This window comes from Phalangium opilio, unplaced genomic scaffold (assembly GCF_054372755.1).
Source record: "Phalangium opilio isolate 3A_F unplaced genomic scaffold, DU_Popi_V2 ptg000082l_1, whole genome shotgun sequence".
NCBI classification, from domain to species: Eukaryota; Metazoa; Arthropoda; class Arachnida; order Opiliones; family Phalangiidae; genus Phalangium; species Phalangium opilio.
In genome coordinates this window covers 2365578-2390352 of record NW_028324189.1, presented here as the reverse complement: position 1 = coordinate 2390352, position 24775 = coordinate 2365578, and the positions used below count along the sequence as shown (strand labels likewise).

Genomic DNA, 24775 nt, shown 5'->3' with positions numbered 1-24775 from the left:
TAGAATTTTTATTGAGACTGTGCCTTTAGAATTTTTATTGAGACTGTGCCTTTAGAATTTTTATTGAGACTGTGCCTTTAGAATTTTTATTGACTGTCTTAAATTGTTTTATTGAGACTGTGCCTTTAATGTTTTTGTGTTTATAGAGTAATGGCACCTACTTGCCTTTGACTGTATTAAGCTCTATGGGTAGTTAACATGGAGTGCCACTACTCTATTTTATATTTAAATTAAAAAGTAACAATTTTACAAAGGATAATTCAGAATATTTTTAATCAAGTAATAACCAGCAAAAAACATCTTTATAAATATTCAATATTTAATCTTCCAAGGCTAATTCATCAATTTTATCATAATTATGAAGAATAGCTTTTGTCAAAAAATCAATCCAATCCCAATTTGGTCCATTTCTAAAAAAAAAAAAATCCCATACCAAGTAAATAAATAAATAATTAGTTATTAATCCTGTTTAAACTAATTAAATTATCAATCTTACTTTAAAATCTCCAAAACTTTTATCAAATGTTCCATTAAAATTTTAGACTAAAATATATTTTAAAATAAAATTAAATTAATTACTTAAAAAGAAAAAGTAATTTAATTTAATTTAATTTAAATCTTTTACATTATTTTTCAGATGAGAATGATCAATGGGAGGGTAAATTGAAAGGATGAAATCATCTACGTAACTGCTGGTTAATATAACCAGAGAGTTGACTTCATCCAGGAGTCTATTACTATTGGTATCATCATTTTCTAACGACATTTCCCTCCATGATGACTTTAGTTTCTTTAGGAGGGCTTTGGAGGCTTTGATCAATCCCAGACAATAAGGTAACATTTGCTTTTCTAAATCATTCCATTGACACTCTTGCTCATCCTCTACTCCTGTCACTTCTCCTTGTAATTCTGTTAAGGCATCATCAACTAATCCTAATTCACTGATAACATTTTGAAGTACAGCTTCTTTATTATCTATTTAAATTAAATGGCTAATTATATTTAATTATAATTAGACTTAACAAGATTATTTAACCTTTTGGGAGATTAGGAACTTTATTGCATTGTTCCCAAACATTTCCAATTGAAACTAGAGATGGACTTTAAAATTTTAAATAAAAATTTAATCTTTTAAATGTTAAACTTAATTGGAATTAATAGATTAACAATACCTAAGGTTTGTAACTTCTGTACATAGACTTCTAATACTCGTTAATATATTAAGAAGGGTTGTTTTTACAATTTTATTTAAAGTAGAGCCTTTAAAAACACTCAAAATTTAATGAATTTCATCTCTAAGGTGTTAGAAACTTTTGTCAAAAACTCACCATAACTTGGATTTAACTTTACATAAGCAGTTAAAAGGCTTATAACAGCTTTTTCTATATTATCAGCATAAGGTTTAATTTCTTCTCTACTAGGATAAGGTGGTTTTGAGAGCGTTAAACTTAATTTAGTCGCTTCGTGTGATACCACTTTTGATGTTGAAACTAAATTTTATTTAAATAATAAATCAGTTTCAGTTTATGTTACACGTTTTTCTTAAGCCTTGGCCCTAACTAACCAAATGCATTCCAAAATTCGTTTATGCCTAAGTAGTTATGTTTTAGAGAGTCACTTTTCTCTGGAAAAATACAAGAATCAGTTAAACGATTAATTAAATAGTTTAAAAGTACCATTTAATTGAGATAATGTTAAATCTATCGTTTCTCCTAGTACAGCAAAGGGACTAGACATAGTAGAAGCAGACGCCATTGTTGATTGAATGGCAGATCAGTTTGGATCAGTTCAGTCATGGCCCACTAGATCACGCTGGCTCCGCGCGCTATAAAAGACCGTCCAATGCCCTCACGGACCAAAGAAGATACACGCCCCAGGAATGGAAAGTGTAGCTTCCTCTAGTGTAAATTTTTGTCTGGCCCCTCCTAGTACGCTCCAAAGGCAGGCTCGGTTGACCGAGGTATTTCCGGCTACATTGAAATTGCATAGACCGGAAGTTCCTTGGTCAACCCAACCCCCAGACATACCTTCCATTCCTGGAGCGTATATTTTCTTTGCACGGACTGGGGCTCTCACCTACAGTACCGAAGTCCACCCAGCATCCTCAACGTGTAGGTAGGGTCGTACAGTACGAAATCGTACGTAAAGGGCGCCCCCTCTGTCTTAAAAATAGAGGATAGTTCTCATACAAATACAATGCCGCTAGTCCGCTACGCTGCTGTACTTAACAATCGCCTACCGAAGGGTAGGAGCGTACGTACCATGAGAGCGTGAGGTACAATGAGAGCGTAAGGTCGGTGGTCGCCCATTATAATTTCCAATCCATCTTACCTTACCTCATTTATCCCCTGGCCAATGTTTTATATAAAATAGTACTCTGCGGTAGCGATCCACATATTATTTCATGGCACTAGTTATATTGCGCCTTTTCCCCCATGTTTCGCGAGATACGTTCGGTAAGGTAATTATACGCAGGGCAATAATGACAGAAAGATTATGTTCAAGTGTTTTTTGGAAACCAAAGATATTTTTGTTTTTATTTTTCCATTTCAAGTATATAATATTTACAAGAAAAAAAACTATGAAATATTTGTTTCACTGGGAGTCTCTTACATTTGTCGATTATTGTACCATGATTATGGCATCTCGACTAAACGTTAACAGGTTATAGTTCTCAATACTCCTACTACAATCATTTGGGTATTGAAACAATAAGAATTAATAAGCCTTTCATTTCAAATTTAAAGCTTTTAAGGGGAAAATTAACGCCTATTATATTATAAACTAATACTCATTTTAAATTAAAAAAAATAATAAAAAAAAAGGGTAAATTACTAAATTTCCGTTTTAGCGCCTTGATAGTTTCGTGGTAATAAAGTGTTTCTTCCCACTAACTATTACCGAACGGAAATTTGGTTTCTTAGCGTTACATTTTGAAAAATATAAATTTCAATTAGTGTTTTAATTTTTTCCCCGTTTAAATAGCCGCGTTCGCGTTTTGTTTATTTTTTTTTTGTCAACAAAACGCTCAAAATAATATTAATGAAACTTAAAACATTTTTTTTTTTTTTTTTTGAGTTCAGGTACCGCAAAAATCTTATTTCATATTTTTCAGATTTTCGTCCGCCAGTTCTTGAGAGATTTTGAGAAAATGAAGTTTCAAAATGAATGGAAAAACAACGGGATCATCATCATACAGCTTGGTTGACTGGTTTAGCGCGGTTTTGGTTATTGGCAGCTTGATTGTTGTAACCTAATTACGAAAAGATTAAATTTAAACTTGTCAACATTAAGGATTTGAAGACGCTCGTGAATAATATACAATACAAACCCATTCTGTTTCCTCCCCGACCACCTCTGGATTGACCTCCTTGTCCTCTACCACCTCTGGGTCCGCCTCTTCCGCGATTGTAGTAGCCTCCTCGGCCTCTCCAAGCATTACGTCGCATCCAGTTGTTGCTTTGAGATACTCCAAATGTCTCGGAGTTAAGCTTTCTTTCTTGACGCCAGTCGACACGCTGGAAGTTTCCCTTGCTTCTCTCCAAGGCTTCGCAGCTGATGTTGTCGAAAAAGGATTTGGCCTTATCGTAAGCCACACTGGAATCCTCTTCTTCGTGGCTTTCTCCCGCCTGTGTCTCATTACCGGAATCGTCTTTCTTGTCGTCTTTACTCGGTACGACAGGGTCTTCAATCTTAGTTTTAGCCAACTTGCTTTCCAATTCTATAAACTCGGCATTAGCTTGTTCAAAGTCGTAATCGTTCTCGAACTTGAGGACTTCTTTGCTTCGAGAAGAGTAATTTTGCCCAGGTTTATTAGTAGGTTGACCAGGTTGTTGACCACCACTCGACTGACTGGTGCTACGAGGTCCACCTCGACTTCTTCTGGCAGCTCCTCCTATAAGACTCAAAACATTATAACAAGAAAAAACGACTCGTTTCAGTCTCGAGGAGGAAGGAGACTCACTTCCTCTGGGCGGTTGACGCTGGTTGGGGGCTTGTTGAGGCCGACGTTGATTGGGTGCGTTATTGGCCTGAGAGGGGACGGATCTGCGAGGTTCTTTCACCTCCTCATGCCCGCCTCCTCGAGAAGAGGAAAGATTGATAAGATTGGAGCCAGTCGCTTGCACACCTTGGTCAATGGAAGGACTCTTGCGCAAGGATGACTGCGCACCACTACCGGCCTGCTGAGGAGTCGGTGTCGGAGTACCTGATCGGGAACCTGTCCAATTTGTTTAACAAAGTTCGTAAGAAGGCCTTTATGCCTTTACTCAACAAAAGGTACCAGAATTCTGGGATGCTGCCGAAGCGAAAGGTTGGGGAACATGCGCTGATGTGGAGGAATAACTTTGATATGGAGGAACTGCTCCAATTGGTCCATAACTGGGTTGATTAAAGCTGGGAAAGCCTCCAGTCACAGGGGCTGAATGCTAAGAAACAATGGGGAGGAAAAAAAAACGAAGCTATTTAGTGACCCTAGCAACAGGACAAAGAAGTGTTTCAAATCAGGGACAAGGATACCTTTGTTGGAAACCATACCTGAGAAACTAGCGCAGAGTTTACCTGGACAATAGCGGGATCATTGGGTAATCCGCCCGTCAAGGTGGGTTGTGGCTTGGGGGGCTCGCATACATGCAAGTCTTTGATGTCACTAGCCCGAAAGATGATGTACTCATACACCTCATCTCTGGGAGCTACTGGACGCTCTGTAGGTCTGTCTTCGGTCCCAAAGGAGCGCACTTTAAAGACATTAAATTAATTTTAAAGCTATAGGTTTAATATTTCAATTAATTAAGATAACTGCCGAAGCCATTGAAAGAAACCCTAAAAAGGTCGAAGTTCAGATCTGTCTAATACATTTTCTTTGTTTAAAATTATTTATGGTTTTGGAATATTTTATCGACGGCAAATATTAAGAATTATAACTAGGCCTATATTTTGGTCCGTTAAATGTCGCGTAATTACTTTAATTGTCATTAAGCAAAGATTTACGCATAGTTACCTTTGGCTAAGGCGACCGTGGATTCTTTGGTATCAATAGTATAAAGAATCCCTTCATACCGAATTTCCGACTTGGATATCAAACTAATCTTGCTTCCCAGATAGGGAATTCCGCCTCCACTCATTTTTAATTAGATTTAATTCGCGATTTAAATCGATGTAAACCGATGAAAATTCGTTCTCTATCCTTCGGCGTAACTTTGAGATCTAGGAGGATGCGACTGAAAACAACGCCATTTTATGCCCCGAAGTGATCGACAGGGAGGCCGTGGGGAGCGCCACCGTCGATACCCTCCCGCTCACCCTTTATGCAAATTTCTTTACTCTTCCAAAGAAAATTACGCTTTCTCCCGATATTCTGGGTCGATTTTTCGTAATTTAAGTCGCAAAAATTTAATTTTTCATAATGTAATCGGTTTTAATCATTGTAGAGCTAATATTTTGTAGTTGCGTAAAATGTTTTATTTTATTTTAACAAATATAGGCCTATTTAGATTTTCGTACAATAGGGGGGATGTAAACGAGAACCACGGCGAGAACCTCGTGACGTAAAGCCCGGGACAAAATTAGGGCCAGCAATAAGCAACCGAAGAGATATTTTTAATTCGTAAAATACCGTCAGGTACTACGTGATTAGTGTAAATAATCGACATTAACGGAAATAATAGATAAAATTTTAATATGAAATAGAGAAACAACTCGAATTTATTTTAAATTCGATTTTTTATCGATTGGAAAGGAATAGAGAAGGATGTTAAGTTTTAGTTTATTTCCAGCACATACGCGTGACGTAATAATGAGGTCAAAAAACGCGCAGTTCGCGCACGCGCAATAAGGAAAGAAGCTGCCGCTGTCCTCTCCGGTCGGAGCGGCTACGTTCCCGACTTCCCGCTCGAAGCAGGGCAAATCGTCAGCCTAAAAGTAGTGTATTGAGGGAAAATGCTCGGAAAATCGAAAATGGCTGACCCGAAGACACTCGACGATATTTTCACGTCCGAAGTGGACGAATCGGCGGTCAGTGCTATCGTGGGTTCGCTCGAGTCTCAATTATCGGAAAATTCGCCCAATGTTCGTAACGCTAGTCACAGTCAAAATAATTCGGCTTCCGCTAATAATCACGCGAACGAAAACCAAAACCCGTCGTCTCAAAAACGCGCCACAGATAATTCCAATTCCTCGACGGCAAACCCGATACCGACCTCCCGGGCCAACCCGGTCGTTATGCCCGCCGGAATACTAACCTCGGGGGCCCTTCCCGCCAGCGGCTACGCGAACGCGGGGGCGCCGCGATTAAGCCTAACTTCGGTGGCGGCCCTTCCGGGGGGCCAACCCGGGGCAGATGCCGTCAAAATCGTCTATTCTACGGCGGCCACATCCTTCAATTCTCCGTCGTCGGCGTTAAATAACACTGTGATACAACAAACCAGGAGGAAAATGGCTCTTCCCAACGGTAATCTCGTTAGGCCTAATTTAGGCTTAAGTAACCCCGTCGCTACGACTCCCGGCGGGATGGCCGCGATGCGGAACTTGGCGAACGTCGCCTCGCAACAGCAACCCATCGTCATTTCGAGTCCTTCGGGACCCAATTATGCCCTGCAAGCCCAATTAAACTCGCCCAAAACCCCCTTAGTGGCCCCCGGAAGGGAGCTGGCCATAGATAGAAATAAAAAGAAAGAAAGCCAAAATATTCGGCGCGAAAACAGCGCGACTCCCCCCGCGGGTTCCATCGTCACATTGGCCGGCCCCAACCTGATGGGTGCTGGACCCGTCTCCAAGCCATCGCAGGGTGGTCAAGCCGTTAATGTCGTTACCCAAATGGTCTCTAACCCTGGTGGAGGACTAATCCCTGGTATGCAGATAGTTAATATGGCCCCTGCAAGAGGGCCCCAACAAAAGACTTTGGCCCCCAGGATGGTCATCGCGGGAAACCCTGTTCGACTAGCTTCCAACCAACAGGTCATCGCCGCGGCGGGAGCCAGACACTCGTCCCCAGTGCCTGGACAGGTCAGTTTTCATATGATCCTCATAAATTAATTGTAAAATATAAGAATTCTTCCATAATTTAACCTTAGAAAGACAGATTTATTACCATTTTTAAGTCAAATGAGCCTTCATTAGCCACTTACACTTGTTTGAAAGTCTTTTATTTGCACCTGTCACATTTCCTTTAGAAGTAGTTCTATCACAATCAATGTGGATGTTCTATGTTCTAGTATATGAAACTTTCTATCGAACTTTGAGCTATGCTAACTAATCTGTGAGAAAAATTTAGATCCAATGAGGCTAGCTGATATTCCTAGGTGTACTATGACCCACTCTGATAGATAAAAGTTCCACCAATGTATTTCAATTGCGTTTCCATGTGTTAATCTTAACTAACCTTTCCTATCAATCAAAGTTAAAGTTTCTGACATATTTCTGAAAGTTAATGAATCTTTAGAATAGATTAAGTTTAGTTAATTAAAGAAATTTAATAATTTAATTCTTTCAGGCATAAGAACGTTGATTTGTTTTTATTTCAGAACACAATAACATTACAACCAGGGATGGTACGGGGCGCTTTACTCTTTAAGACAGAAAATGGTCAATTCCAGGTGTTAAATATGGCACCTGGATTGACCCCTACCACCCAATCAGGGGCGCCAAACACGCAAACAACTTACAGACTACAATCGGTGGTAAGAAGCGAAGCTAATACCTCGCGTACCAGGATTGAATAGAACATAACCCTTACGCTTCCGACACAATTTTTGGTATTATTTCTCAGCCTGGTCATCAAGGAGGTATTAGAACCTTGACCCCTCAACAAATTGTCACTTCTCTTCCTGTTTCCTCAGCATCTGGAGTCAAAACTGGTCAAATTCATACTGTTCATGTAAGAAACGTTTCATTTTGGAAAAGTTGTACGGAATAGGAATAGTCTGTTTTATAGACAACGGCGGGTGGTCAACATGTTATGGGAACTGTTCTTCAACATGGTCAAGGCGGTTTGAATCTGGTTACTAGTGTCCCCAGTCATCACAGCAGCAACGTGGTTGTCTCTAGCCAAGCGCCTGTCATTCACCAACAACACGCACCGTCCCCTTCCTCCCTTCAGAAGGGGATGCCACCCACGCCGCCTTCTTCTAGCCCGGCACCCAGTGCTACCCAACCACTCAGTATACAAACCAGTACCGCTAATAGCCAATCGGCCACAACACCTTCTCAAGTAATTGTTAGAATCTCAAGTTTAGTTTTAGTTTTTTTTTTGGGGTGACGAACGGTGTTAGAAAACTTTTGTTCCATCTTATAGATGTCTCCCAACACCGCTAAAAAGAAATGTAAGAATTTCTTATCAACTTTAATACGTTTAGCTACAGATCAACCGGAACAAGTTGCGACTAACGTTAAAAATCTGATTCAGGGTTTGATTGTAAGAAAATGTTTTGTTACACGTTAGACAAAAATGGTCCGTGTGCAGGGGTGTGCGAGTACTCGTTAAGTTCGAGTACTCGGTTCGAGTATCGAGACGAGTACTCGACTCGATACTCGATAACAACACATTGAGATACTCGAGACAGATTCGAGTAGCTTTTTAATATTTTAAATACTCCGACAAATACTCGAGTCCGAGGCTTACAACTATAGCAGACGATGAGTTCATGATCATTTATTTTGAAAATCACCTGTTCAATGTTTAATTGATCACTAACAATCTTTTTGAACTAGTTCGATGTTAGATAATTGAAAATCTTCTTCGTTATTTTTAAGAAATTAACAAAATTGCTACTCGACAAGTCAATATTTGAGACTCGATAATTACATTACTCGAAAGAACAAACAAAATTTGACCTATCTAAATTAAATACTCGATACTCCAAAGTATTTTTGAGACTCGGCTCGATACTCGATAAGAAATTAGTTACGATACTCGAAAGTATTTTTGAGACTCGGCTCGATAGTTACTCGATAAGAAATTAGTTTCGATACTCAGACTCGGCTCGAAACCGAAAAAACGGGACTCGCACACCACTGTCCGTGTGTTGACCTATTTTTGGCTTTGGCTTGATCTTGAACTCTTTTGACACTTAAGTTTGATTTTGACGGGGGTTTTTTAAGGATGGGGCCATCCAGCCTGAAGATTTCACCAATCAACTTCAAAGGGAATTGAATTCTTCACCCCAGCCTTGCCTCGTTCCCTTCCTTAAAGTAATTACACCCTTTCTTTCGTTAAAGAAACTCATTTCCCCGTAGGGGGTAATCATTTTATCTCTTTTTACAGAAAAGTTTACCATATTTGAGACATTCCCTGATGACAAAAGAGTTAACGATAGAGGGGGTTCGACCTCCTGCACCAGGAGCGGTCACCTTACCACCTACGCAGCCCCCCATACCCCAAATGCAGGTAAATAATTAGTTTCACGGGGAATCAATCTTCATCTTGATGACGCTAATTATAAATTATTTATTTTCAGACTCGACCACTCGCTCCACCCACTCCCAATTCGGTTGTTGGAGGATTGCGGGTGTTGGGTGCTGGGGCGGTGGGGCAATTGGGGGGACAGTTGGGGGGCCCTCCTCTAATGGGTCAACAGAGGCTTTTAACGGTACGTAGCGCTCCTCCTAGAATGCGAAGTAGCCCTCCCGTTCAACAACACAATAAAAGTCTACAAAACTTTTGGCATCAGGTGCAGAATCAGAGGCACGCTTTAAAGGAACACCAAAATGCCCAGTACAGGGTAAGCCCCCCACCCCCCGTCTTTCATACAGGACTATAAAAAAAAATGGCTGACGTCGATTTCATTGTTTAGCCTCGATTAACGTCAACGGCAGGCGGAGTCAATGCCAGTAAAAGCCTCCTTGTCACGTCGTTAGCTTCTCCTAAGAATCCGCCACAAGCACCCCTCCAACCTCCCGCGCCAGTTACGGTGGCGCCTCCCTCTACTACCATGGGCCCCCATACCCAGACTGTCACTACCGCCACTGTCACACCATCAGTGCCACCACCTCCCACCCCTCCTCAGAGCACGTCGACGTCCTCTAAAGGTGGCTCCAAAAGTGGGGGCGGCGCTGCTGCCAAGGAACGGGAACAAAAGCGCAATTTTGCCTCGTTAAGCTCGAGTCGGGATGACGACGATATCAATGACGTGGCGGCTATGGGCGGTGTTAACTTGGTCGAGGAAAGTCAAAGGATCTTAGCTGCCAATGCCGAGATTGTTGGCACGCAGATCAGGTCCTGTAAAGATGAGAATTTCTTCCCAACGTCGCCACTTCAACAACGAATTAACAGTCTATGTAAGTTGGTGTATTTTTATCTTTGACCCTAATGTGTGTGAGTAGTCCGCCCGTCCTTTTTTCCGCATGCCCGCCCGTCCGTCCGTTTTTCTGACGCTCCCGCCCGTCCGTCCGTCCGTTTTTCCGACGCTCCCGCCCACCCGTCTGTTTTTCCGACGCTCCCGCCCGTCCGTCCGTTTTCCCGACGCTCCCGCCCGCCCGTCCGTCCGTTTTTCCGACGCTCCCGCCCACCCGTCTGTTTTTCCGACGCTCCCGCCCGTCCGTCCGTTTTCCCGACGCTCCCGCCCGTCCGTCCGTTTTTCCGACGCTCCCGACCGTCCGTTTTTCCGACGCTCCCGTCCGTTTTTCCGACGCTCCCGCCCACCCGTCCGTTTTCCCGACGCTCCCGCCCGTCCGTCCGTTTTCCCGACGCTCCCGCCCGTCCGTCCGTTTTTCCGACGCTCCCGCCCGTCCGTCCGTTTTCCCGACGCTCCCGCCCGTCCGTCCGTTTTCCCGACGCTCCCGCCCGTCCGTCTGTTTTTCCGACGCTCCCGCCCGTCCGTCCGTTTTCCCGACGCTCCCGCCCGTCCGTCCGTTTTCCCGACGCTCCCGACCGTCCGTTTTTCCGACGCTCCCGTCCGTTTTTCCGACGCTCCCGCCCACCCGTCTGTTTTTCCGACGCTCCCGCCCGTCCGTCCGTTTTCCCGACGCTCCCGTCCGTTTTCCCGACGCTCCCGCCCGTCCGTCCATTTTCCCGACGCTCCCGACCGTCCGTCCGTTTTCCCGACCCCGCCCGCCCGTCCGTCCGTTTTTCCGACGCTCCCGTCCGTTTTTCCGACGCTCCCACCCGTCCGCCCTTCCGTTTTTCCGACGCGCCCGCCCGTCCGTCCGTTTTTCCGACGCTCCCGCCCGCCCTTCCGTCCGTTTTCCCCGTACTATTTTTCTTAAATGATTTTCATAATAAAATCTTTATTTAAATCTGTCTATATTAGTATCAGAACATGGTTTAGAAGAAGCGTCATCCGAAGTGCTTTCCTTGATATCACACGCGACGCAGGAAAGATTAAAAACTTTGGTCGAAAAGTTAGGAGTCATTGCCGAACATCGACTCGAAAATATTAAAGTACGTTTGTCCGAAATTCAAATTAATAGACTTGTGAGTTTTTAAATTTAATTAACCTATTTTGTTTTGACCTAATTATTTATTCAGAACGACCCAAGGTTTGAAGTAACGCAAGATGTCAAAGGTCAACTTAAGTTTCTAGAAGAATTAGACAGGTTGGAAAAGAAACGCCACGAAGAACAAGAAAGAGAAATTCTATTACGGGCTGCCAAGGCAAGAACTGAACGGAACTGACGAACGTTTTTGAAAAAGGAGTTTGTTTTTTTTTAACTCTTTTTATTTTTTTTAAAAAATAGAGTCGTTCAAAGTTAGAAGATCCTGAACAGTTGAAACTAAAGCAAAAAGCCAAAGAGGTATTGATGTGTTTTTTATTGTAATTTAATGTTCTTAATTAATTAATTGGTTACGTTAATTAGATGCAACGAGCGGAGTTGGAAGAGATGCGTCAAAGGGAAGCGAACGCGACGGCACTTTTGGCTATCGGAACGAGAAAAAGACAAAAGGTGGAAGGGGCGGCGCCTGGCGCTACTCAGGTAAATAAATTCTTAAAGGGAGGGTGAAGTAGAAAATCAAGTGATTTTTTATCGATTCTTCTACTAATTATAAGACCAGCCTGCATGTATTATGAAACATTCAGGAAATACAGGTTCCGAATGATTTTAAAATTCAAATTAGGTTCAGATTTTAAGGATAATTTTAAAGAAGGACTGCCGACCAATCACGTAACGCCCTGCCTTTTTGTTAACAAAATTCTCGTGGCACGCATGCTCCATGTCTCGCGCCACGATTATCACGTAGCGCGCGAATTTTATCAAATCTCGTGAGAAATTTCTTTGGGCATGGCGCGGCCCACGAGAATTTTGTTAACAAAAAGGCAGGGCGTTACGTGATTGGTCGGCAGTCCTTGTTTAAAATTATCCTTAAAATCTGAACCTAATTTGAAATAATTTTAAAATCAATCGGAGCTGGTATTTCCTGAATGTTTCATAATACATGCAGGCTGGTCTTATAATTGGAAGAAGAATCGATAAAAAATCACTTGATTTTCTACTTCACCCTCCCTTTAATGAAACGCCCGCCGCGTGTTTGACCAATTGATTTATTATTATTATATTTTAGGCGGGTTCGAGTCCGGGGACGTCTGTGGGGGGAAACGCGGCTGCCAAATCATCGTTGGTAAGGCCAAGAGTCAAAAGAGTAAATATGCGCGATCTTCTCTTTTTAATGGAACAAGAACGCGAAACAGTTCGGACTCCCTTTCTCTACAAATCTTATTTTAAATGACAAAATCGACATTAATGTGCGGGAACTTTTTATTTTTCTGCGGCGACGCTTTCTCTATTCGCGAAATACTGGCTCGGGAGAAGTTTGTAAAATTGTATAGATAAAATATATATATATTATATTAATAATAATTGTAGGTGGGTGCGCCATCATTTCGCTCCGCGCAAATTTGTTTCAATCGTCGCTTAAATAAGTTTAATTAATTATATAAGGAAATATATAGTTTTTAAAATGGACTCGATTAACCCTTCCCTTCCCTTCTTTCTTTTTATCTTTGGCGGAAATAATTATAATTATTATTATTATTATTAAAAAAGAAAATTATTTAAATTTAAATAGTTTAACAAAATGAAATATATTTAGTGAAAGGGGAAAAGCGAGGCGAGGGTGGGTTACGTCAAGTTCGCCCTGGATTAAAAATTTAAAACAATTCAGTGCAAAAAAAACAATTATGAAATGTTTTCGTTCCGTCTGAAGTTTATTTACACGTTTTTTACATTATATCAAAAGGAGGATAAACTAAACTAAACTACACTCGGATTGGTTGGTTATTAAGGTGTTGAATATCGCCGGAGAAATTTTGTGTAAATATATAAAAGAATTTGTAAATATTATCGCTAAAAACAAACAAAACTAAAAATCGACAGACAATATCTTAGGAGGAAAACAAAATCGCGTTAACTTTGATACAATAAGAAAATTAAAATGAAATTGTTTAAAAGCATTTACAAAAACGAATTTTATTAGTCTTTGTTCTAATTTAGGCCTAAAACAAAAAACATTTAACTCTTATTGCAATTTTTTTATGCCTAAAACATTTTTCCCGCATTCCCCTAAGCCTAAATCGCATTCCCCTAAGTCTAAATCGCATTCCCCTAAGTCTAAATCGCATTCCCCTAAGTCTAAATCGCATTCCCCTAAGTCTAAATCGTATTCCCCTAAGTCTAAATCGCATTCCCCTAAGTCTAAATCGCATTCCCCTAAGTCTAAATCGCATTCCTCTATGCCTAAATCGCATTCCCCTAAGCCTAAATCGCATTCCCCTAAGCCTAAATCGAAGATCTACGGGAAAATAAGACTCCGTTCAGACCGGACACCAATTCCTATGAATTTCTCAGAACCGGTAGCGTTCTGGTATCTTCGCTACGTATTCCAGAACGCACCCCAACGGTGTGCGTTTTGTAATCTTGAATTTGGCGGGAGAATTAGAAGACTATACCTGACGTCACATACCCATGTGACCTTGAGCCTCCCCATTCGTTAAAAGGTAAGGGGGGATGAAAACAGGGATATTATATGTGTAGAGGGATAAGAATCCTCATAATTTCAACCTACAATAATTAAAAATCGACACTCTCTAGTCCTTTACCGTTTTGGTGACTTGTTTTTCAGTTTAAATTAAACAATTTACACTGAATCTTTGACCTTGAAAGAAATTTTCCGGTTGAATCTACTTTGCAGGCACGCCCACTTTGCGCGCACATTTTACCACATTTCTTATCCTTCTACACGTAAGATCCCTGATGGAAAGTATGACAGCCAGGTAAATCTTCGTAGGCGGCCTAGTTTCTCTTCGCCTTGGCCTACGTAAACATCGTCGGTATTCGTCGCGTAAGAATTTAATTAAACCTCATTAATCAGGATAACTATCAGCAATATAAAGGTAAATTGTTTTTCATTAATTAATAACCCTTTAAATGAGCTATAATACGTCAGAATGATCCAGTTAATTAATAAACAAATAGCGAAACTAAATGAAGTAACGTGATTTTGACCAAGGCTTGTCTAAAGAGACCAATCAATCACCATTGGCTTCTCTTGGCTATTCAGTCTTTAGTTTCTTTCATTTCAACATTTTCGTACCCCAAAAGATGATGGATATTTTTTTAATAAATTATTTAAATTAGCTCAATGTTTGATAACAAGCATGATTATGAAATTTGGTCTAATTGGCTATTCAAATGAGTTAATCTTGGTCCTAGAATCGTTAACTGTTTTGCCTACAGCATTTCTCAAATTGTGTGACTGTCATTTAATTTTTTCATTAGCATATAATGTTTTTATTACATGGAATTATTTTCTAAATTACATAAAGGTTAAATGTAGAGTTTTTGGTAGCTGTAAACATTCACAAATAATTTTTTTATCTTAATTAACTTATCAGCGGTAGATAAACCAACCTTTTCAAATCCTAATCCTTGAGGTTTTTACTAGAAAATTCCATTTAGTTTTTAACACACAGCCTTATATCTAATCGCGTATTATCTAATGCAAAAATGTCAGTTTCAAACATTAGTAAAAAGTTGATACTATCTGCTCCCTGGTTTTGAATTTGTAAGCTGACTTTGAAATAATACCAAAACCAGTTAATTAATTAGTTGGACCACTTTTTTAATTCAGTCTCCTCACTGGTCCTAAGGACTACTTTAAAAATTCCAACTTAAATACATAGGGTAGGGGGAACTGGTTATTATATAATTATTCAAGAGACCATTGGTCACAAGTCTTGAGGACCAGTTTGGAAAAAATCCTTATAGCAGACTTGTAAATAGGGGGTACCAGGGAGCCTGTGACACCCAAGAAAATTCACAGGAAACCCTGAAAAAATATTTTTAGGGGGGGTCGGTACCACCCGGGTACGGGTACGCTGAAAAATTTGGGGTGATGATAACTCTCCCCCATAATGATAACTCAAAACAGCTCTCTAAAAAGGGGAAAAAATAAAATGAAGAATATTTCCCCTCAAAACTGTGGCTGGAATGCATCCTTCCCTCCCTCACATTTTGTTTGTTTACCTTTGTCCACTAGGGAGCCCCGGGTAGCCTAGAAAATTGGGCTTGGGGGGGGGGGGTTCGGCAGCCCTAAAATTATCACAATTTACAAGATAGTTAACACACATGGAGGATTCATACCATTTACACCAGGAAGCCGGGGTACCTGTAGTAGGACAAAAAACCCCTCTGCTTTTGTACTCCAGGTAGCCCGGCCTCCTGGTGTAAATGGTATGAATCCTCCATGTGTATAAGCTATTGATTTTTAAGCCTCTTTGTGAGGGTCGAGGTATGGGCGACCCTTTCAATTGGGAAGGAGTAAAGATGTGTAAGATAATTTTCACAGCCATGCTGGTGGGTGGATTGAATGCAGAAGGAAAGCTGAAACCCACCAACATGGTTGCCAGAACCGTGGTAACACGGAGGAGGGTGTGACGTACTACTCACCCAACTGAAAGCTCTCTATAATCGATAAAATGGGGGAGGGGGGTTAGGGAATAGTGGTGTTAAAGGAAAAGTTCATCGTGGATATTTTTTCTGTTTTATAAGAAAGAAAGATCCAATAAAATTGAGGAACATCTCAAACGGAAACTATGCGTTTTACCACAATATTAAAGAACATAATAGCAATTCAAATTTATTAATTTCCATGTTATCTTTGTGCAAAGTCTAATACAGTCGGAGAGTTATAATTAGTCTATGCTCCTATCTTTAATATTGTATAATGAAAGATAGAGACATAAAAACTGTTGTGCCAGTGAGAATGGATGAGAAGGAGACTCAGAGAGACTGAATTCTCCATCAATCCCCCTTTCAAAACCGGTTTCAGTGTTCCAGTGCAACAGAAAAAAAATCAGAGAAGTTTGTTTAGGGCTAGTATTATTAACCAATCCTCGTGAGGTAGGTAGCGTGAGAGAGATATCGGGCTGTGTCGTTATACAGGGTTAATACAAACCTGGAAAACAGGGAAAATCTGGGAAATAGATAGTTGACAAAAACCTCAGGGAAATTTCGAATTTTTTGTAGAAATCAGGGAAATTTGCATCAAACAGGGGCCGAGTAATTAAGCAAAATGTTCATAAACATACCCTCCATAGGATTAACATATTACACCCAACTTTGGAGGCTTATAACTCTGGTTCTACTATAGTGATATGGGGATGTCCTTTGAGTATGTTATATTCCTATTTGTCCCCCCTCCTTCGTTAACATTTGCTCCATAGGATACTCCATATACGGGAAAAACCTGGAAACTCAGGGAAGTATATGGGGAAAAACCTGGAAATCTCAGGGAAATTTGTTTTCCAAAAGTTTTATGAACCCTGGTTATAGTTACCTTCCCCTTTCCATCTTTGGCGCTCCTTACACGTGTTCACAGGTTGTGGCCCTTTCCTTTAAGCCAGAATAATCACGTTCCGCATCTCTTGGATAACCTATAGTGCCAAACTATGTATGATTTTATGAATAGGTCGCGCTGATAACGATTGAGCTGACTTGTGATTTAGTTGAATATGAAAGAGTATTATTCATTTTAGCTGAAAGTGTTTTTACTGACTTTTAGTTGCTCAGAGCTAATGGTAACTTAGTGTTCTTTGTCATGGCAGAGGTAGACAGTCTTGTGCGGGTCTTGAGTTGTCTTTGTTTGTAGGTTAGTCTGGGGGCCTCGGGGCTCCAACCCCACGCAATTGACTCGTCCACTTCATTTCATCCATTCTGACGTGGATGGATAGAGCTCAGTCAGCGACTTTCCACCGACGTCGGCGCGTTTTTAAAACTCGACTGGTTCGCGCTTTTCTCTAACCATCATTAGATCCGCTTGCAATTGGAAGCGAAACATCATTCCAGCGAGCAGTTCTTATTTCATGAGGTTATATCTTATCGTCGGAGGCTGGGTGTTCGGTTAGGACGGTCGTTGTTTTCCACGTCCCCTTCCTTCCCCCGACCTCCCTCCTCAATGGCTGAACACGCGGAACTGGTGGCCGAATTGGCGGTCATCGACAAGATGAGCACTCAGGAACGTTTGAAACAAGCGCGCAAAAGGAGACTTCAGCAACTTAAGAAATGGAGTCAACGCGAAAAGGAGTTCAACAGTAAACGCAAGAAGACCGAACGCAACCTGAACAGCACCCGTAAAGCCAATAACAACCAGTACAAAGTCCATTTCGTCCCCAGCGTCACACTCCTCGAGGCCGCTGCTAGAAACGACATTGAAGAAGGTGAGATAACTTTGAGGATGCAACACCTCTTGGTGGCGGGTTCGTATCATCCCGCGTGAAATGACAGTGATTTCTGTTGGGGATTGGATCAGTTGGACGGTTGCTTACACTGGGAGTCAGTCCGGATTCGACAAACGAAGATGGTTTGACTGCCTTGCATCAATGTTGTATCGACGACAGCGAAGACATGATGAAGTTGTTATTGGAGTACGGGGCCAATGTCAACGCCAAAGACAGCGAGCAGTGGACTCCTCTCCATGCCGCCGCCACTTGTAATTAACAGTTCTTTAAATAGTAGATCTCAATAAAGTGGGGAGGACGCGTTTCCCTTTAAGAGTCTAACAAAACCTTCTTTTATCATATTAGGCGGACTGATACATCTAGTCGAATACCTCATTAGCAAGTAAGCTTTAACCATTTTCACTATGTATAGCCAAAGCAATGCCAGTAACCGTTATTCTCTGGTGGCGTTTTTCTTCTTAGAGGCGCTGACCTATTAGCTGTAAACGCTGACGGTGAGTTTATCAATCCAAATAATATTTCGCAATCGCAACTACCTAAACAAAGGCGCGTTGATTTATTTGGAGCGCAGGTAACATGCCATACGACATTTGCGACGACGAAGCCACTCTTGATTTTATTGAGGTAGAGATGGCTAAGAAAGGAATCACGCAGGAAATGATCGACGAGACAAGAGCAGCTACGGAACGACGGATGCTGGCCGATTTGAAAGAGATCCACGAGGAAGATGGTGACCTGGAAACGCGCGATCATCAAGGAGCAACTCCCGTCAGTCATTAATCCTTTAATGAAATGCGCAGTATCTTTATTGAAAATGTATTGTAGCTGCACGTTGCCGCTGCTAATGGATACACTTCCGTTGTGGAATTCCTATTGGATCACAATGCTTGCACCGACGCCACGGATAAGGACTTATGGCAACCAATTCACGCGGCCGCTTGTTGGGGACACGTAAGTTCCATCCATCACCTCCTTTCAATTAATAAGAGATACGGTTTCTGTTCCGTTATTTTAGCCTGACGTCATAGAGTTATTAGTACAAGCGGGAGCCGATCTGGGTGCCAAAACCCGCAACGGAGAGACTCCATTTGGTAAGAATATATTTAGTATTACGTAAAAACCCAAATAGGGGAACTTGACGTCATTTTGACGCGTCAACATCAACAGACATCTGCGAAGATCCAGAATTAAAGGATCGAATTATTCAGCTAAAATGCGAAATGGAAACGAAGCGAGCCGCGCAACCTCACAAGTTGCGTCGTTCCCAAAGCCAAAACACTAGAAGGTAGATATAATTCATATTATTGTTATTGGAAAATGTCTAATGTTGAGTCGGACCGCAGCCAATCTGTCAGGAGAACCAGTATTAGGGAAAAAACGCAAATTTCGAGAAGGGAAGCCCTAGAAGAAGCCAGAATACGACACGAAAAGCGTGACGCCGCCAAAGGCTCCGAGGAGGTAAGACGTACATTTGATAAGGAGCGTGACGGGAATATTTCACTCGCGGTTGACTTGTTTTTAGGATGAAGAAAATAAACTTCAAAAAGACATCTACGAACGGGAAAACCCTCGCGTTCAGAATGAAGAATCGAAAACGCGAATCGCCAGCGTCAGTCTGAGTCGCGAAGAAGGCGCTAAATTCATCAAGAGTCGAACTTCATCCCTCGCGCTAGAGACGAACGACAAAAATGGTGGCGAGACGCGTACTAGCGACTCATTGGCGGAAACGTTGAAACTGGCCCTGGAATCGAATGGCGAGAAACAAGGCCACGAGCACGAGTCTTCCAATATGGCGGCGGCGGCGGGAACCTATCCTCAAACTTCCGGCGCCGAGTCGGTCACTGTCGAGATTAAACTCACGTTCAATTCAACTCCCACTTTTACTCCCAACCCAGGAACTCTAGCCGATCTCAAGAAACAGAGGAGCGATACGCGCAACAACAGTATCGGCAGCAACAGCGAATCGAGCGACCCGCTCGCGTCGCCCCATCGTCGCATCACTGCCACGTACACTTACGAACCGCCACCTTCCCCCACCGTTTCCGTTCCAAAGTTTCGCACCGGTGAAATTGTGGGGGGCGAAGTGGCCAAACAAGGTTGTTGCCTGATTATGTAGGCGGTGATATTAATTCTCGTATAAAAAAAAAACTCGAACAAATGATATATATAAAGAGAGAGAGAGAGATTGAAATCAAAAAGTATTTTTCTACGCGCAAATATAGGGGTAACTATTCGTTTTTCCAATTTACGAGTTTTAACGTTTATATGAAACGCGGATAATTTTTCTATTAAAAAAAAAAGTATTGAATTGATTGAAGGCTTAAAACTGTCTGTAACTTCCTTAAGGGTAGCTCTTGTTATTTTATTAAAGAATTCTACACTTTTTTCAAAAGTTTTTCTCGATTCTGTTCCATTTTTCTTGTGTTTTGAGTCCATGTTTTCGCAAAATAAAAAAATTGGGACATTGTAAACTCCCGTCATAGGAATGGAATCACGTTTCCAGTTACCGCTCCATCGCTCTCTCCGTCAAGGGCCGACTGCCCCGTGCCTGCCCGAGGTAACTTGACCAAGCCACCCCTTCCGCCACCAGGGATAAGTGAGGTGAGATTGATTGGAATTTATTATGATGATGGGCACTTGCTGGCTTGCTGCCCAGTTACTCTCAGTGCACCACGCGCACTCCCCTACCGTTGGTTGGTAATTATTAAGTGCCGCCCAGTGGCACCATTGTATTTGTATGAGAACTAGCTTCTATTTTTAAGACAAGGGGGCGTCTTTTACTATTTTGTACTGTACGACCCTACCTAACCACTGAGAATGCCCCATATCTGCCCGAGGTGACTTGACCAAGTTACCCGTTCCGTCACCTCCCAAGTAAACCTGTCCATCACATCATGGAGCCGGAGACAAATCGTTCTGTGGTGTGGAAGGCTAGCGCCTACCGGTTCTTTTAGATACAGGTTCCATGAGGACAATTTTCCTTGAACCCCTCCAAGAGGGGGAGAATAAATCGTCACTACGAACATGCCCATGCCCATGGTTCATAGTTTTCAGACTAGGAGGACCCATACCATTTAGCCTGGATTTTGACTTCACCACGGAGTCTGGCCTCCTTGTGTAAATGGTATCAATCCTCCTAGTCTGATGTTTTGATACAATTAGATTTACCGTCCGCTAAAATTGGAATTGGATTCACGAAGTTTATGGTAATTAGTTAATTGTTTTCAATATTAACGACGCCTAAAGCTAAATTTCGATAAATTTTTTAAGATACCTTAACGTATTTCCAATTAACTTTGGTATAAAAAGTAATATCTAGTTTAAAACTTGGGTGCTCGGATATTTTGTCAAAGGCTTAGTGATGCCTTTAGACAGTAGTCATGGTAAATCCAAAACAAAATATATGAAGAATTTGCTTCATGGTCTTGGAAGCACCGATACGGATTTGCAACTACCTTATTTAAAAGTTGACGAAGCGGAATCTATTCTACCCGTACAATTCAGGTGAATATTACATTTTTAATCCAGTGCAGGTAGTTTTGAGTTATGTTAATGAAGCCAAAACATTAGGGGACGTCTTTATGAATTGTTTAATCAAATTGAGAAGGAGTTTGAAGCTATTTACACGGAGAATGTGTCTCGTAAGATTAAGAAATTATTCAAATTATTCTCTTAAAGGTTAAGGTCTTTCTTCAAAGTCGCCAATTATTTATTATTGTAGTCAAAGAAAAGATTGAAGCTCTTAGCGAACAGATCGGGAGGGAGTTAACGAGTGGGGAAATGAATGCTTTAACTGATGGACAAGATAGTTTAGATGTACCGTCTGGAAAAGGCAAAGGAAAGAGAGAATCTCTAACTGGTAATATTAATATAATTAATTTAATTTAATTGGTTTTTAATTTTAAGTTTAATTAATGTAATATTTTGTTGCAATTAAAGCTAGTCAACTTTCTCAAAAATTGAAGAGTACTTATAAATTAAAGGCATCAACCAGTAAAATTGTTTCGAGTTTTAAAACACCAGGAGCGTCTTGTCATTTAATATCAGAGTTTAGGGGACATAAAGACGGTGTTTGGGAAGTCAGTTCTCCTAGAATTAATTTACCGTTCATTGCAACAGCTTCTGCTGGTATGTAAGACTTGAATCGCGTTAATTAATTTACTTGATTAAAAAGTTATTATTTATTCTTTAAGATCATACTGCTAGAATATGGGACGTTTTAACTAGCACTTGCATTTTGAGGTACGTGGGTCACAGTGGATCAGTCAATTCGGTTAGATTTCATCCTAATCAAGATCTCGTTTTGACTTCATCTGGTGATCAAACTGCTCATGTTTGGAGGGCTTCTGTCTCACATTCTGGTGATCAGTCTGTAAGTTTGAGTGCAAAAAATTGGGTGGTTTTGAGGAATCGAGTGATATTTATTTGTTTATTAGAAATGTCATTCATCGGAGGAAGAAGTTGATCTATCAGAAAAAGAAGATTATTTCACAGATGGTTATGATAATGATATGGCAATCTCTCCGTCTGTTCTAAAAACGCCTATGATTGAGTTACACGGACACACCAGTGTAATTATAGCCGCTGATTGGTTAGCTGGTGGGGATCAAGCCATCACGGCTTCTTGGGATAGAACAGCCAATGTTTATGACGTTCACAATGGAGAATTAGTCAGCCAGTTGATTGGACATGATCAAGAATTAACGCACGCTGCTGCTCATCCTTCCCAAAAACTTTTGGTTACTTCTTCAAAGGATACAACCTTTCGTTTATGGGATTTCAGAGAAGCTATTCATTCTGTCAGCGTTTTTCAAGGACATACTGAGTAATTTTATCCTTGAAATAGAGCTTGAATATCGTTTTTTACTCTTTTTTGTGGTTATGTTATAAATAACCAACGGAGTTATGAGTTGATACCCAGTTAGTTTGTTAGTTATTTAGTGGGGCCGTTGGATGCACGCGATTCCATGGATAGTTCAATCATGATATTGGTTAAGGAAAGATCCGCTTATTTAAATTTTCGAGACTTGTACAACTTGATTATCAGAACCCGTTTTCTTGTACACATTCATGTATATAGAAAAGACTTGAGCACATTGGAAACCACACGCAGTATTGCAAAATCATTTTTGCCCTTGTTATTTATAGGTCTGTCACTTCCGCAACGTTCACGAGTGGCGATAAAGTGGTTTCAGGGAGTGATGATCGAACAGTTAAAGTTTGGGACCTTAAAAACATGAGGTCACCATTAACTACTATTCGTTTAGATTCACCAGTTAATCGGTAAGTTATCTAACGTCGCTCTTTGACGAAATATTCCTCTTTGTCTCGACCTTTCACCACCCATAAACACTATGAACGTCAGAAAAAACGTTATAATTAATCAACCTTATTCGCGACGCAGCCGGCAAGGCTTAGCGATCATCACGTAGTCGGCAAGGCTTAGCGATCATCACGTAGTCGGCAAGGCTTAGCGATCATCACGTAGTCGGCAAGGCTTAGCGATCATCACGTAGTCGGCAAGGCTTAGCGATCATCACGTAGTCGGCAAGGCTTAGCGATCATCACGTAGTCGGCAAGGCTTAGCGATCATCACGTAGTCGGCAAGGCTTAGCGATCATCACGTAGTCGGCAAGGCTTAGCGATCATCACGTAGTCGGCAAGGCTTAGCGATCATCACGTAGTCGGCAAGGCTTAGCGATCATCACGTAGTCGGCAAGGCTTAGCGATCATCACGTAGTCGGCAAGGCTTAGCGATCATCACGTAGTCGGCAAGGCTTAGCGATCATCACGTAGTCGGCAAGGCTTAGCGATCATCACGTAGTCGGCAAGGCTTAGCGATCATCACGTAGTCGGCAAGGCTTAGCGATCATCACGTAGTCGGCAAGGCTTAGCGATCATCACGTAGTCGGCAAGGCTTAGCGATCATCACGTAGTCGGCAAGGCTTAGCGATCATCACGTAGTCGGCAAGGCTTAGCGATCATCACGTAGTCGGCAAGGCTTAGCGATCATCACGTAGTCGGCAAGGCTTAGCGATCGTCACGTAGTCGGCAAGGCTTAGCGATCGTCACGTAGTCGGCAGGGCTTAGCGATCATCACGTAGTCGGCAAGGCTTAGCGATCATCACGTAGTCTACTAAAGAGTAATCATTTGCAAAGTAAAATTAAATAATAAATGAACATTTTTTAACAGGTTAGCAGTTTCTAATCAACATATAATCGCTATTCCTCATGACAATCGCCAAATTAGACTTTATGACTTGAATGGCGTTCGTCTGGGTCGACTTCCGAGAAGTAACAGACAGGTAAATATATTTATTTTATACTCTAAGCCTAAAAAAGATGAAAAATTAAGACTCGGTAATGTAATGACTAAAACTATTTAAAAATTGGGTTATTGTAGGGTCACAGACGAATGGTTTGCTCAGTAGCTTGGATTGATGATCAACCTTTATTAAGAGCTAATTTATTCACAGCCGGGTTTGATCGACTAGTCTTAGGTTGGGGAATTTCCACACCTTACAAGGACGAATCAAAATTAGGCGCGGTTAAAGTCAATTAATTATTAATGGGGAAGATGCACTGAAGAGTTAGGCTTAGCTAAAACGTCACTTTAAGATTAAGAAATATATATATATATATACACATTGGGAAAAAGAAAACTTTGACTCAAAGTTTAGATTTTTCTGATTTTTCTCGAGAAATATATTTGGAATATCTCTATATTATACTGTATAATATACATATATAAGGTATATATATATATAAATGTGCAAATAAGCCAAACAACTTATAAATGGAGCCTTCAAATTAAACTAATTGACATTTAATTAAAATTAATCTAGTCCCACCCACGTTGGTAAGCGGAACAATTCATTTTGAAACGTATTTGTTTCATACCTTTGTTTTCCTATGTGTTTTTTAAGCCTAAACAAAGTTACTAGTTAGGCTTAAGATTTTTATTGCGTCAGATTTTTAAAATGTAAATTTTATAATTTCATATTGTTTTCCCCCATGTTCTACTTGTTTAATTTTTCGTTTTCATGTATGTTCATTCAAAAAGAAGCACTTTACATCGCAATAAATGAATTATAATGAAAACCATGCGT

General features: G+C 41.1%; 5 protein-coding genes across 7 annotated transcripts; 3 read left to right on the top strand and 2 right to left on the bottom strand.

Annotated features, from left to right (window-relative positions):
* Positions 1-244: 244 nt before the first annotated feature.
* On the bottom strand, positions 245-2077 carry LOC149650884 (cyclin-D1-binding protein 1 homolog). Its single transcript, XM_089847572.1, has 8 exons — positions 1677-2077; positions 1565-1624; positions 1329-1490; positions 1173-1260; positions 1037-1101; positions 626-975; positions 497-543; positions 245-410 (listed from the first exon to the last, which is right to left on the bottom strand). Exons 1-8 carry the CDS (start codon positions 1753-1755, stop codon positions 320-322), a joined length of 942 nt encoding a protein of 313 aa, XP_089703698.1. The 5' UTR covers positions 1756-2077; the 3' UTR covers positions 245-319.
* Positions 2078-2507: 430 nt separating this feature from the next.
* Positions 2508-5328, bottom strand: tral (LSM14 family protein trailer hitch). Of its 2 annotated transcripts, none has more exons than XM_089847569.1 (6): positions 5000-5328; positions 4537-4736; positions 4283-4427; positions 3965-4219; positions 3332-3895; positions 2508-3253 (listed from the first exon to the last, which is right to left on the bottom strand). In XM_089847569.1, the coding sequence occupies exons 1-6, from the start codon at positions 5121-5123 to the stop codon at positions 3192-3194; spliced, it is 1350 nt and encodes a 449-aa protein (XP_089703695.1). In that variant the 5' UTR covers positions 5124-5328; the 3' UTR covers positions 2508-3191. The 2 variants fall into 2 exon arrangements, with proteins under 2 accessions (XP_089703695.1, XP_089703696.1); XM_089847570.1 differs by having other exon boundaries at positions 4561-4736; positions 5000-5319.
* A 175-nt stretch (positions 5329-5503) lies between these two features.
* On the top strand, positions 5504-13396 carry LOC149650882 (transcription initiation factor TFIID subunit 4-like). 2 transcript variants are annotated; one of them, XM_089847558.1, is made up of 14 exons: positions 5504-7002; positions 7521-7676; positions 7766-7873; positions 7931-8212; positions 8291-8410; positions 9097-9186; positions 9260-9382; positions 9453-9716; positions 9789-10272; positions 11244-11374; positions 11462-11587; positions 11671-11727; positions 11791-11907; positions 12494-13396. In XM_089847558.1, exons 1-14 carry the CDS (start codon positions 5938-5940, stop codon positions 12656-12658), a joined length of 3288 nt encoding a protein of 1095 aa, XP_089703684.1. In that variant the 5' UTR covers positions 5504-5937; the 3' UTR covers positions 12659-13396. The 2 variants fall into 2 exon arrangements, with proteins under 2 accessions (XP_089703684.1, XP_089703685.1); XM_089847559.1 differs by having other exon boundaries at positions 5505-7002; positions 7931-8206.
* A 767-nt stretch (positions 13397-14163) lies between these two features.
* MYPT-75D (Myosin phosphatase targeting subunit 75D) lies at positions 14164-20061 on the top strand. The gene is made up of 11 exons (XM_089847565.1): positions 14164-14321; positions 17078-17645; positions 17738-17917; positions 18012-18048; positions 18129-18160; positions 18238-18434; positions 18492-18617; positions 18682-18757; positions 18834-18951; positions 19010-19124; positions 19189-20061. Exons 2-11 carry the CDS (start codon positions 17384-17386, stop codon positions 19780-19782), a joined length of 1737 nt encoding a protein of 578 aa, XP_089703691.1. The 5' UTR covers positions 14164-14321; positions 17078-17383; the 3' UTR covers positions 19783-20061.
* Positions 20062-20765: 704 nt separating this feature from the next.
* Positions 20766-24767, top strand: Wdr37 (WD repeat domain 37). The gene is made up of 10 exons (XM_089847568.1): positions 20766-20872; positions 20937-21170; positions 21237-21307; positions 21388-21525; positions 21606-21794; positions 21860-22038; positions 22103-22491; positions 22815-22949; positions 23860-23971; positions 24070-24767. The coding sequence occupies exons 2-10, from the start codon at positions 21028-21030 to the stop codon at positions 24226-24228; spliced, it is 1515 nt and encodes a 504-aa protein (XP_089703694.1). The 5' UTR covers positions 20766-20872; positions 20937-21027; the 3' UTR covers positions 24229-24767.
* Positions 24768-24775: the final 8 nt, after the last annotated feature.